The sequence below is a fragment of the Phyllostomus discolor genome, chromosome 3 (genome assembly GCF_004126475.2).
Source record: "Phyllostomus discolor isolate MPI-MPIP mPhyDis1 chromosome 3, mPhyDis1.pri.v3, whole genome shotgun sequence".
NCBI classification, from domain to species: Eukaryota; Metazoa; Chordata; class Mammalia; order Chiroptera; family Phyllostomidae; genus Phyllostomus; species Phyllostomus discolor.
This window is the reverse complement of record NC_040905.2, coordinates 90768915-90781256: the sequence shown is the minus strand read 5'-3', so window position 1 is coordinate 90781256 and position 12342 is coordinate 90768915. Positions and strand designations below refer to the sequence as shown.

General features: G+C 53.8%; 1 protein-coding gene across 5 annotated transcripts; it reads left to right on the top strand.

Moving 5' to 3' along the window:
* Nucleotides 1-1498: 1498 nt before the first annotated feature.
* Nucleotides 1499-7022, top strand: MOGAT3 (monoacylglycerol O-acyltransferase 3). Of its 5 annotated transcripts, none has more exons than XM_036020770.1 (8): nucleotides 1499-1678; nucleotides 1872-2048; nucleotides 2237-2382; nucleotides 2579-2753; nucleotides 3274-3500; nucleotides 4389-4496; nucleotides 4584-4654; nucleotides 4932-5300. In XM_036020770.1, exons 1-8 carry the CDS (start codon nucleotides 1530-1532, stop codon nucleotides 5181-5183), a joined length of 1305 nt encoding a protein of 434 aa, XP_035876663.1. In that variant the 5' UTR covers nucleotides 1499-1529; the 3' UTR covers nucleotides 5184-5300. The 5 variants fall into 5 exon arrangements, with proteins under 5 accessions (XP_035876663.1, XP_035876665.1, XP_035876664.1 ...); XM_036020771.1 differs by having other exon boundaries at nucleotides 1519-1678; nucleotides 1872-2050; nucleotides 2178-2382; XM_028531240.2 differs by lacking the exons at nucleotides 1499-1678; nucleotides 1872-2048; nucleotides 2237-2382; nucleotides 2579-2753; nucleotides 3274-3500 and adding exons at nucleotides 3756-4154; nucleotides 5435-5609; nucleotides 6375-6577; nucleotides 6665-7022 and having other exon boundaries at nucleotides 4932-5136.
* Nucleotides 7023-12342: the final 5320 nt, after the last annotated feature.

Genomic DNA, 12342 nt, shown 5'->3' with positions numbered 1-12342 from the left:
CTGTAGATGGACGTGCGCTGGGCAGGGGCAGAGGAAAATACCTCCTGGTAAGGTCCTGGATGAGGAAGGCTGCACAAGAGTGGGACAGAAAGTGTGTGCCAGCCCGAGCAGTTGGTCCTGGGCATTGGGGGCTGGCTCATCCTGTCTCCTCCAGGGAGTGCATTTACTTACAGAGCATCTCCCAGCACCAGGCACCCATCACAAGGGCTGCAATAATAAGCACATTACTCAAGTCTCGTTGCTTACAGTTTAGGGGAGACCTTCCTCAGGAAATCACCATGATGGAGGGAAAGTATTTTACGCTAGGAGAGCGGAGACAGAGACCCTTGATGGTGTGTGCATCAGATTTTCCTAAAACAGTGGCATTCCCTCTGCCAGCGCATCCTGTCCTTAACAAGGCCTGAGCTCAGGAGATGCTATGTTACGGGAGCCTAACACGGTGGAGTTTTATCAGAGCTTGACAAACCTAGAGAAAGGACAATGTCCAACTCGGCCCCCTCTACCTACCCCGAGAAGCCTGCGGGGAGCACACAGCCCAGGCCACAGGCTCACTCAACGATCAAGACCTTAGTCATAGGCCTGTAGAATGCTTCCCCTTCCTCACGCCTTCCCGCCATGTCACTAAAGGCCTATTTTACCTAGTACATTCTGTCTGGTTTTCAACAACCAAAAAAATGGTTTTCAATACAGGACTGGCCCTAGCTGGTGTGGCTCAGTAGATTGAGCACTGGCCCCCAAACCACAATGTCGCCCGTTTGATTCCCAGTCAGGGCACATGCCTGGGTTGTGGGCCAGCTCCCCAGCTGGGAGCATGCAAGAGGCAACTGGTGGATGTATCGTCTGCACATTGATGTTTCTCTCCCTCTCCCTAAAAATAGATAAATAAAATCTTTAACCAAAAAGGTAAAAAAATATATAGGACATACTAAAAGGAAAAAGTGCAGTTTGAAGAGGCAACAAGCATCACAACCAGACTCAGATAAAGTAGTCATGTTGACATTAAGCGCACCTGGAATTTTCAAAAAGAAAAAAAAAGGTGACATTCCCTGACCTGCAGAAGGTGCCAGCTCCCACAGGCCTCTGGTCATTGCTGCGCAGGGCCATGGCGACAGTGAGGACTGGCTCCGGCCCACTCGGAGGGTAGGCCCGCTGGTCCTAAGATTTACCCACAAAGTCCTTCCTTCTGGAGGGGCTCCGCACCTAGTCCTAGGCTGACTAAGGGGTTTTCAAGAGGCTGTCACTCGAGTTGGGAGCCCTGCCATTCACGGTACACAGCACTCTGGAAACACGCCCTCCCCCTCCCAGTCACTGTCCCAGGCCTCCACTAGCTGGCTCCTCACAGAGGGGGAGGTCCTGACAGCCACAAAGTCCAAACACCTCCATCAAACCCCCTCCACCACCCCTAGCCTGCCCTTTCCAAGACCTCTGGTGGTGGTTAACCTTTCCTCTCTGGGGCTCAGCAGAGCACAGTGTGCCAGGCAGCACAGGGGATGGAAGTGGGGTGGAACCAGGGCTAGGGGTCAAGGCCGATGGGTTGGGCCAAAAGGAGCGTGTTTAAGAGCCCATGGTGGCCCCTGGGCAGCTCTCTTCTACAAAATGCCAGCCTCTTGCAGCCGCTTCCGCAGGTGTCTCCAAGTGTTTGCTGTCCTGCAGTGGGTCTTCTCCTTCTTGGCGCTGGGTGAGGCCCTCAAGCGCTACGCGGAACCTCCTCACACCCACCTGGAGCTCTGCTTCCCTGTTACAACAAGGGAGGGAGGTGGAGCAGGGTCCTTGAAGAAATGTGAAGGAATTAGGTGGGACAGGAGAGGGGTCAAAGAGGAAACCTGGGACTTAAACGCCTGGGTCCTGAAACCGCCTTCCCCATTCTGCAGCTCAGGTGTGCCTGGCCGTGCTGCTCCTTGCACTACTAGGCCCGGCCTGGACCCTAGGGGTCCTCTACCTGGTCTGGCTCTATGGAGACAGGGGCACCCCACAGGCAGGAGGTCGCCGATCTGCCTGGGTCCGCAACTGGGCCGTCTGGAGACATTTCCGGGACTACTTCCCCATCTCGGTGAGGGTCCGCAAGGACCGGGTGTCGCGTTGGGGTCGCGGATACAGAATAGACGCTTCCCAACGCCATTCCCCAAAATCCAATCTTGTCGTCGGGGTTGGTTGGGTGTGCACCCTCTGCCCCCCAGCTGGTTAAAACCGCAGAGTTGGATCCCTCCCACAACTATCTCTTCGGCTTCCATCCTCACGGCGTCCTGGTCATCGGAGCCTTCAGCAACTTCTGCACAGAGGCCACGGGCTTCTCACGCACCTTCCCCGGCCTCTGCCCGCACCTGCTCATGCTGCCCTGTTGGTTTCACCTACCTCTCTTCCGGGACTACATCATGTGTAGTGGTGAGGAGTGGGGAGCCCGGGCTCTGGAGCCCTAATTCCTGCTGTCACCTCTTACCTGCATTCCTCCCGTCGCGGGGCGAGGGGGCGGGGACTCCTGGTCCTAGCGCTACCTGCCCCTCCTCCCTCTCCTCTCCTCTGGAAGACCCAGGCACCAGCCGCCCCCCACCCCCACTCTCCGGGCTTTGCTTTTCCCCAGGTTTGGTGTCCTCCGCCAAGGCCAGCGCCGCTTATCTGTTGTCCCGGCCTGGGGGCGGCCAGGTGGCGGTCCTGGCCGTAGGAGGGCCCCTGGAGGCGCTGGAGGCAAAGCCCGGAGCGCTGAGTCTCCGGATCCGGAATCAGAAGGGATTTGTCAAGTTGGCGCTGGAACACGGGTGAGGGAGCCGGGCGGCCCGAGGCGCACACTCTGGACTGCCCTGTGAAGGAGGAGAACAGCGTGCCCCTGGGCCCAGAGTCAGGTGTGCCTCTGCTCGCCCAGGGCCTCTCTGGTGCCTGTCTTCTCTTTCGGGGAGAACGAGCTCTTCCAGCAGTTTCCGAACCCGCCGGGCTCCTGGGTGCGGAGGGCTCAGGAAGCGCTGCAGCGCGTGCTGAGCCTGGCGCTGCCACTGTTCCACGGCCGCCTGGGCCTCCTCCTGCCCTTCCGCACGCCGGTCTGCACCGTAGGTGAGCCAGGGCCCGCCCACTCCTCGGGTGCTCAGCCCTTGCACGCTTCCCGCCCCGGGCGGCGAAGGTCACTGGTTGGGGCCTGTGATCCTGGCTGCCCCGCCTGGCTGTCGGCCACACAGGCCTTTGACAACTGCCGGGCCGCGACCTCTGTTCCCGACGGCCGCTGCGGGCGGGAGGGAAGGGGGAGAGGCACTCCCGGCGACCGCTGTCTCCCCGATCCGCTCACAGTAGGGGCCCCGATCCCGGTGCCCCGGACCCCGCGGCCCAGCCGGGCGCAGGTGGACGCACTGCACGCGCTGTACGTGGAGAGGCTCACGGGGCTGTTCGAAGAGCACAAAGGGCGCTATGGGATCCCGGCCGACCGGCACCTCGTCCTCACCTAGGCGCGCTGCCGCCTCCCACTTCTTTCTTACTGGACGCCTCGGTGACTGGGGAAGGGGGTATTGGAATTAAAGGCGGGAACAGACTGTCAGTGTTTGTGTGTTTGTGCACAGCGCGGGAGGCATGCGCGCGCGCCCGCAGCCCACCCCCATCTCCTACCCCCTCCCTCCCCTCCTGGCCGAAGCTCCAGTTGGCCTTGACACTCCGGGAGACCTTCAAACAGATCCCGGGCAAGTGTCGAGGGCCTGTTCGGCTGCACTGAAGCTCAGACTGCGGCGGAGGCGCAGTCCTAGAGCTCTCCCGGTCTTCCCAGTCCTTTCCGCACGGTGGTTGCCTCACTGCCCTCGCACAGCCCCTCCCTCCTCCCCGCCCTGCAGCCAGCCCAGGCTCAAAGACTCTGGAAGCTCAAAGACCAGTCTCAGAACAGCTTCGAGACATCCGGGTCCAAGGATCTCCTCATCCACAACTCCCCCCCCCCGCCCCCCCCCCCCACACACGCGTCCCGGGAGGTCCCAAGAGCTCCGCCCCTGGACAAGAAAGCCTCCCCAGACACCTGCGGGAACCTTCCTCATTTGTCCTCTGGGTGCTGGAGACCTGCTGGCAGAGGGCAGCTACTGGAATAGGAGTCTCCACTTTCCTGCGGCCCTCCTGCACCATGAAGACCCAGCAGAAGCAGTGGCTGGAAGCAGCGAGCATCTACCAATACGTGCTCAGTTTTCTCTTCCTGGGTGCGAAGAGTGGGAGAGGCATGGGTGTCCGGGGTCTGCAGGGGGAGAAGGGACTGGGAGGAGAAAGGCTGGAGTTCCACTCACCTGGATGCCCGAGGGCAAAGAGAAGGGGAGAAGGTCCACTGGGGATGAGAGTTAGCAGGAGGATAAGATATGTGAGGGTGGAGGAAAGGAACCTGGATGAAATGCCTGTTTCCAAAGCTAACTGGTTTTTCTTTCTCATCTTTCACCCAGGTCCTTTCTTAGCCCTTGTTTTATTCTGCCTCCTCTTCACATCCCTCTGGCCATTTTCTGTTCTCTACTTTGCATGGCTCTTCCTAGACAGGCACACACCCAACCAAGGTGAGTTCTGGAGAGGGGATCCGTGCATTGAGAAATGGCAGCTCGGTGCCTCCACAGCTTTTTCCACCCCTGTCTCTCTGCCCCAAGGTGGAAGGCGGTGTGAGTGGACAAGGAACTGGACCGTTTGGAAACATCTAAGGGATTATCATCCTATCAAGGTAAAAGGTTACCCTCCAGAGAGACACTCTGCCTCCTCCCCCTCCCTCCCCCCTCCCACCTATTCACCACTCCCTGTGCCGGGAGCCTGGGCCCCAGCTGCCAAAGCTAAGGCAATGGGGCAGGGGGTGGAATGGTGTTCAAGAGTGGGCCCCCTCTGCCCTTGACCCCATCCTGGGACCTTGAACTCTGAAGTCTGTTGGGGTAGGGGGAAACACTTTTCAATGGGTGTCCTGACTTCTATGCTTTCTTCCCCTCATTTTGCCCAACACCCCAAAGCTGGTAAAAACAGTAGAGCTGCCCCCTGACCGGAATTATGTGTTCGTCTCTCACCCACACGGGATCATGTGCATCGGAAGCTCCTGTAATTTCGCCACGGAGGGCACCGGTTTCTCCCGGCAGTTCCCTGGGATTCACCCCTCATTAGCCGTGCTGAACTTACTCTTCTACTTCCCAGTCTTTCGTGACTACCTCATGTTGTTTGGTGAGCTTCCAGCTGGGTGGGAGGGGGTGCCCTCCGGGCTAGGGTAGCCTCCACCCACTCAGCTCAGGGATCTGGCCTGAACACGAGCCAGGTTCACAGACAGCATCAGTGAACAGCTTTGGAGCAAGTGTCCTTGCTAGAACAGATACCACAGAGCACAGAGACATGGGCACGGTGGAGAGGGGAGTTTGGAAGGAATGGGATGTAGGGTTCACCCTTCAGATTCTAAAGGATGGGGTGAGGGGCTGGGGAGCCAAGCAGGGGGTGGTAACTGCTCCCTACCTCCTCATACCTGCAGGGGCATGTTCTGTTAACCGCCAGGGCCTGGACTGTATTCTGTCGCGGCCCCAGCTCGGGCAGGCCGTGATCATCCTAGTCGGGGGTGCCCAGGAGGCCCTGTATTCGATGCCAGGGGAGCATCGCATTGTTCTCCGGAGTCGCAAAGGCTTTGTGCGCCTGGCACTGAGGCATGGGTGAGTGGGGTGCTGGTGCCCGGCCCAGGGCTGCTCTTTTTTTTTTAAGATTTTGTTTATTATTTTTTATCTTTTTAAAGGTTTTAGTTTGTTTTTTAGAGAGAGAGGAAGGGTGGGGAGAGAAACGTCAGCGTGTGAAAGATTGACTCTCCCAGGCTGGTACTCAACCACTGAGCCACGCCAGCCTGGGTCAAGTCGGCTTTTAATGGTCAGAACTTCACAGTGTGTCTGGGGGTGCACACTCCCCATCCCTACATACCCAGCTACCTGTAGGTTGGGTTGTGTGTTCCCAGAGTTTACACTGTGCCCTAAACCAGAAGGCGTGTGTGTCAGCGCTTGAGTGTTTACTCTGCACCAAGCACTATGTCCACTTTCCAGGCTTCCTCTCGCTCCAAGAGAGTCAAGGTCATGGTGCAAATAGCAGACTCTTCAGATCAGATCAGAGGTTCAAATCCTTCTCTAGTACTATTTGAAAAGCAAGACCTTAGCCATGTATCTTTACCTGTGAAACAGAGTTAACCCCTGCCTTGCAGTGGTGTAGTTGTAATAACCAGATGAAGAAATGTGTACAGGAAGGTTCAGCATACAATCATTTCTCAGGAAATGGGAGTCCCCTCTTCCATATCTTTCTCTGTAGCTGTTGTCATTTGCTTTAAAGGCCTTGGGAAGTGGAATCATGAGGTGTGGGGAGGGGTACGCTATTCTCTGGGGCTCCAGGAGCTGCTGACCTGACCACCGCTCTTCTCTGTTGCCTCTCCTTCCCAGGGCCTCCCTGGTGCCTGTGTACTCCTTTGGGGAGAATGATGCCTTCAGAGTTAAGGTTTTTGCCCAAGACTCCTGGCAGCACCTGTGCCAGACCACCTTCAAGAAGCTCATAGGCTTTTCTCCTTGCATCTTCCATGGCCGCAGTTTCTTCTCTGCTAACTCCTGCGGCTTGCTGCCCTTCCCTGTACCCATCACCACTGTGGGTGAGTCCTCATTTCCAGGGAAGAAAGCTGCCATCAGCGGCGTGGGCAGCAGAGGCCTCACCTCACCCGTCTCCCTTCTCCCTGCAGTGGGCCGCCCCATCCCGGTGCCTCAGTGCCTCTACCCCACGGAGGAGGAAGTTGACCACTACCACAAGCTCTACATGAAGGCTCTGCAGGAACTGTTTGAGGAACACAAGGAAAGCTGTGGTGTCCCTGCTTCTACTCACCTCACCTTCATATAGCCCTGGCCCTGCTCCTGCCCCACCCCCGCCCCTGAGCTCCTGATCCCAGTGCGATGAGACCCTCCCCCGCCCCCCACCTACTGCCATGTCTAGTCCTCCAATAAAAGCTAGTTCTCTCCCACCACTGCTCTGTGGAGTCAGATGCTTTCAGGGCTGACATTCTGGCTCTGGGGGTTAGCATGCCCAGGCATAATCAACGCCCATCCTAATGTGCTACAGAGCTGCTGCCTTAGATTGGGTATCAGGATCCTAAACTCTTCTTCCAGTGAGAATTAATTCTGCTGAGTGAACTTGCATAAGTCTCTTCCCTTTGCTGAGCCCCTTCTCCCTCTGTAACTGAGGTTATCTGCTTAGCTAAGAGGCATTCGGACTGAGAGGGGGACGGTGGCTGCCGGAGGAGTAGGCTTTGAAGGATAAGCAGGGTTTAGGTAAGTGGAAAAGATAGTGTGGACAGTGGAATACTGTGAGAAAAGCTGAGCACTGAGCTTGGTCCAGGGTACCTGATAGTATAGAGAATGGAATGATCCCAGTGATAGAAAAGATAGTTAAGTGCATAGCTTGCTTCTGTACCCCCTCCTCATTCTTGAAGTTTCCTTGGGGCTGGGAGATCAGATGAAGCAAGGATTCGTTTTACCAGCAGTAAGCCCTACTGCAAGCCCAGCATTTACTCATTTGCTTAATAAGCATAGGACTACTGTGAAGATTAAAGAATTCAGATTTAGCAGCTTAGAACAGAGATTGGCAAAATGAGTCAATGAGAGTTTGCTATCACCGTCATCATTATAGGTATGGCATCAGTCAAATGAGACGGTGAGATTAAACAGCCTAACGGTCCTTATGTAGTCATAGAAACTTTTGTCAGTCCTATTTGTTGAGTGGCTTTGTGCCTGTATTTAAACAAGATTAATTTGTTTGAATGGAATTGGAATGTAACTTCTCCCACTTTCCTAAAATTTATTCAGTGGAAGAATTTTCTCTTGTCCCTGGATAAGAATCTTGGCAGTCCCATGACTTACCTGGGTCATTCTCAAGTGATAAGTTCTATATTCATTTTAACTTAGTACATAGAGGTAACTAGTTCATAACTGACACTTGGATCTTCAGCGAGGGGTAGGAATTATCCCCTCTCCAGCAAGGGCTGATTGCAAGTGGGCTGCCTGCTTGCCCAGAAGTGGCCGTTGAGGAAGGCAGAGTAGAAAGGGGTGGGACTGACCTCTTTCCACCCCCTCCCTTGCCAGCTGCTGTTACTGATCCTTATGAGGCTGAAGAGTGGAGCAGGAGAGGGAAGGGGGGCCCACGAGTTCTTGACGGCATTGTCATAAGATAATAATGTGTTCTCCGGACCTCCAGATCTTCAAAGTCTTTTTCTTCTTGGTACTCCCATGGATTCTTTGAAGTTGTTGGGTTTTTTTTTTTTTTTTTTTTAAGATCTTATTCATTTTAGAGAGAGGGCAAGGAAAAAAGAAAGAGAGCATTGCCTTTCACAAGCTCCAACTAGGGACCTGGCCCACAACCCAGGCCTGTTCCCTCTTCAGAATCGAACCAGAAACCTTTAGGTTTGCAGGATGATGCCCAACCCACTAAGCCACACCAATCAGGGAAGGATTCTTTCAAGATTTCCCTTTAATGCCCCTCTGGCATCTTCTGTACTTTCTCTGTCTTATTGTCCGTCCCTGGTTTTCTGCCCATGCACTCAACATAGGGTTATCTTCAGTTCTTTACTCTTCTGGTTTGGGGGGTGGGAAAAGGGAGAGAAAAAAACAGCCCAGCTTCAAGCATCCTCAGTCCTGATACCTTTAGACTGCAGGCCAGCCTTCATACGACCACTCGTTTTCCCTTCTGTCCTGGCCAAAGTCCCAGTCAGCCACTCTCTGGTGACTGGATTTCTCCGATGGACACCTCCACCAAACACTGGAACATACCAAACTCTTTGTGTCTTGAAGCCTTTCATCACAGACCTTGTTAAAGTAATCCTTGCCCTCTGATGGCAGGGCTTTAAGCAATCTCAAAGTCCTCCCCAACCCTCCTCTCTGTCTCCAAACTGATTCTTGCCATGGGTGAGGGGCTCAAGAGTCACTTCTCAATCATTTCTTTTAAAAATGTGGCATGTGAAGCCCTGGCTGGTGTAGCTCAGTGGACTGAACATGGGCTGCGATCCAAAGTGTCACAGGTTCGATTCCCAGTCAGGGCACATGCCTGGGTTGCAGGCCATGGCCCCCAGCAACCGCACATTGATGTTTCTCTCCCTCTCTCTCTCTCTCTCTCTCTCTTTCTCCCTCCCCTCCCTCTCTAAAAATAAATAAATAAATAATCTTTAAAAAAAATATGGCATGTGGTCTGGTCACTTATGGAATGGAAGACCTACTTACTGCATCTCTGTGTCTCAGCCCAAACTTCATGTTCACATCTTGCGTGTTTTTCTCTGGGTCCTTCCCCGAAGGGCCAAAGACCCAAACTGGCCACCAAGAGCTAGGGTGTGAGGATTAGATCACTCTGGGCCTTTCACCAAGAAGACCCCTACTCTTTTTCTTCCCTATGAGCAGTGGGTGCCCCTTTCTAGGATGGTGGGCTTGGGCTGGGTAGTAGGTAAGGAATGGGAACTTTGTGTGGGACTTGGAAGCAGGGAAGTGGGGAAAGGCCCCTGTCTGAAATCCAAGACCAATGAAATCATGGTGAGGAGAGTGAATAGGCCTGAAGCTGGAGAGGATTAGGAGCAGCCAAGAGGCTCAGTTAAGAAATGGGGTTAGCCCAAGGGCCAGAGATATAATCAAAAGGACAAAGTGTTCCCAGTACCTTTGAAGACAGTAGGGCAAGGTTCTCAGAAAATACTCCAGGTCTGCTCTTGGAGAGAGGAAGAATTGGAAGGGGACATTATCCTCTATGTGGAAACATCTGGGTTAGGGGATAGACCACAAAACAAACTAGAAAGGTACAGGAAAATTAACATCAGGTTTCTATCTCTGGGAGAGAGACTTGGAATCCACATGTGAGTATTGGGGACGGACTGGCAAGTAGAATATGTTGTTACTTCAGAGGGTTGTGGAAAGACTTACATGGCAGAAAGACAGAAATGTCAGCCCTGGACAATGACTAGTGTGTTCTTCCAGGGTCCCTTGGGCAAGATGAGTGCCACTCCCCTGCTCATCATGCCAGCCTGGCATCCTTCCTGTCCACTGTGACCGGCCACCAGCAGCCCTCCCCCACCATCATCCACCCTCTGAGTGTGCCATCCTCTCCAGGAAGTCAGCCCAGCCTGGGAGGAAGCCCTCGGTGTCAGAAGTTCCTGCCACGACTCACACCCTTTCTTGAGCCTCCCCAGGTAACCTCTGCTGTCATGCTGTGATCCTAGCCTCTCTGAGGCATGGGTCCTCTGATCCCCATTTTTCTTCTGTCATTTGGCTTTCCAGACTTCCTTCATCAAGCACCTTTTTTGGGTGGGACTTGGTCTAAGAGGCTGGAGCCTCATATGAAGAAGAGTCGAGAGTTCAGGTGCCAGGTCCATGTCTGTGCAAGGATGTGTCTGGTCCATGTACCTGGGATGTGTCTGGGCCATGTGTCTGGCCCACCAGTCTGTGCAGATCCCAGGTCACAGTGTCCAGGCCACAGGTATAGCCTGCTAGACTGAGATACCAGGTGAGACACTCAGAATGGCCTTCAATCAACTATTTCCCAGCAGCTGCTATCGTATGGGTTCCAACTAAATCTCACATTGGAACTAAATCCCCCAAACTCGATTGCCAGCTTGGCCTTTGTGCTGAGCTTGGCTGAGGGGTCAGGTTCAGACTTTGACCAACACTGGAGCCCCTGCAGGAATTGAGACTCAAAACAGGATGAGCTCGAGCCCAGGCCCCAGGATCAGGGGGCGGTTCCTTCCAGTTCCCACTTCTAGGTCCTAGGTCCTGACTAAGAGACGTGCCACAGGGCTGCCCTGGTGCTGTGACAATGGACATTTATTGGAAACAGAAATAGGACAGAGTTGAGAGGCACATATTTCAAGGGGAGGCTTGTCATAAAACCTGGGTCTGAAGACCTAACGTTGTCCATGTCCATCTTAGCACCTCAGGGACATGGCAGGGAAAAGGGTCAGGGAGTGGTCAGAGAGGGAAGGGCACCTATCTCTGAGTCCCACAGACCTGGCTTTGAATCTCAGCTATTGACCATGACCTTAGCCAAGTCATTCAACCTTTTCAATCTACAGTTTCCCCCTGGTAACATGGGGCTCCCTACTTCAGAGTTAGGTTGTTTTTTTTTTTAACTTTTCATTGAAATACAACACAGACAAGTGCACAAATCATAAGACACTGCTTGAGTTTTCACCAAAAATAACCATATACACACAGTTATTTTGGGAAGTGAGTAAGATGCACGCAAGCTCATGGGACAGCTGCACAAATGTCTTTGTGTTTAGGTTGAAGAAAACTGTCATCCACCGGCTTCCCACTGCTCTCTACCCTTAATTTCTCTGCTGGGTGGGCACCCATTCACCCACAATGCAGCTGGAAGGGAACATTTGGAAGCCTTTTTGTAGAATGAAGAGAAAGGCCAGCACAGCAGAGGGCTAGGGTAGGGAGGAGCCCTCACAACTGGTAGAGGAGACAACCCAGCAGGCCAGAGGAGATTAGAGCAGATCATTGCAGCTGTTTTAGAAGCTCCAGACCAGACAGTGAGAACCCTGCTGGGGTCAGACTTGAGCCCTGTGCCATCCCTATTCACCTGCCACCTATGCAGACCCTAATGTGCTTTGGGACTCCGGCCACAACATCTCCGAGGAGGGCTCCTCTCCAGTCCTTCTACCGGTTGTTCCTTCCGAGTTCCACCCCTGCGGGTCCTCCCCTCCAGCTCATCCCTCTGGCTCTGAAAACTCATCCAATCTCCTCTGTGTGTTCAATGAGCTGTGCATCCTGAACTGCCTGCTGCCACCAGAGGTTATCATTGCCCAGTCACAGGCTGGAGGTGCTAGAATCACCTGCACCTTCTTCTTCTCCCCCCACCCTTTAAGACCCCACTCAGACTTCCTAGCCTCTTCTGTTTTTCTTCTGAACTATTTTTAGCTTCTCCCCTTACTCCATGCCTCCATCCTTCCCGCCTCCCATGGACTTCCTCCAGGACCACTCTTCAGAGGTCAGAGGTCTTGCCTCTCGTCTTCTATCTAACACCTTCTCATGTTCTCAAGATGCTCTTCTTAAAACAGTTTTCATCGTGTCATTCTTCCTACTCACTGTCACCAGATCCTCACTGTTAGAAGGTGTAAGCTCCTCAGCAGAGCATCCCACAGCCAGAGCATCCCACAGCCAGAGCCCAGCCCAGTTTCCCATCCACCCTTAGCTTGCTCTCCCCCCTGTCACTGGAGTTCAGCCCACCGTCCATCCTGGGGACTCCCACCGTCAAGTCACAACTCAACTTCAGTGTTTAGCACTTAATAGCTGTCAACTTTGTCAGACTTATTTGACTTCTCTAAGCCTTAGTCACCTACACCATGAGCTTTGCACAGTGTCTGGCAGGGTACTCAGTGTTAGCTATTTT

Coding starts and splice junctions, on each gene's coding strand:
- MOGAT3 (XM_036020770.1), top strand. CDS start 1,530: ATGGGTTGGGCCAAAAGGAGCGTGTTTAAGAGCCCATGGTGGCCCCTG. Junction 2,754..3,273: donor AAGTTGGCGCTGGAACACGG/GTGAGGGAGCCG, acceptor ATCCGCTCACAG/TAGGGGCCCCGATCCCGGTG. Junction 4,655..4,931: donor GGGATTATCATCCTATCAAG/GTAAAAGGTTAC, acceptor AACACCCCAAAG/CTGGTAAAAACAGTAGAGCT.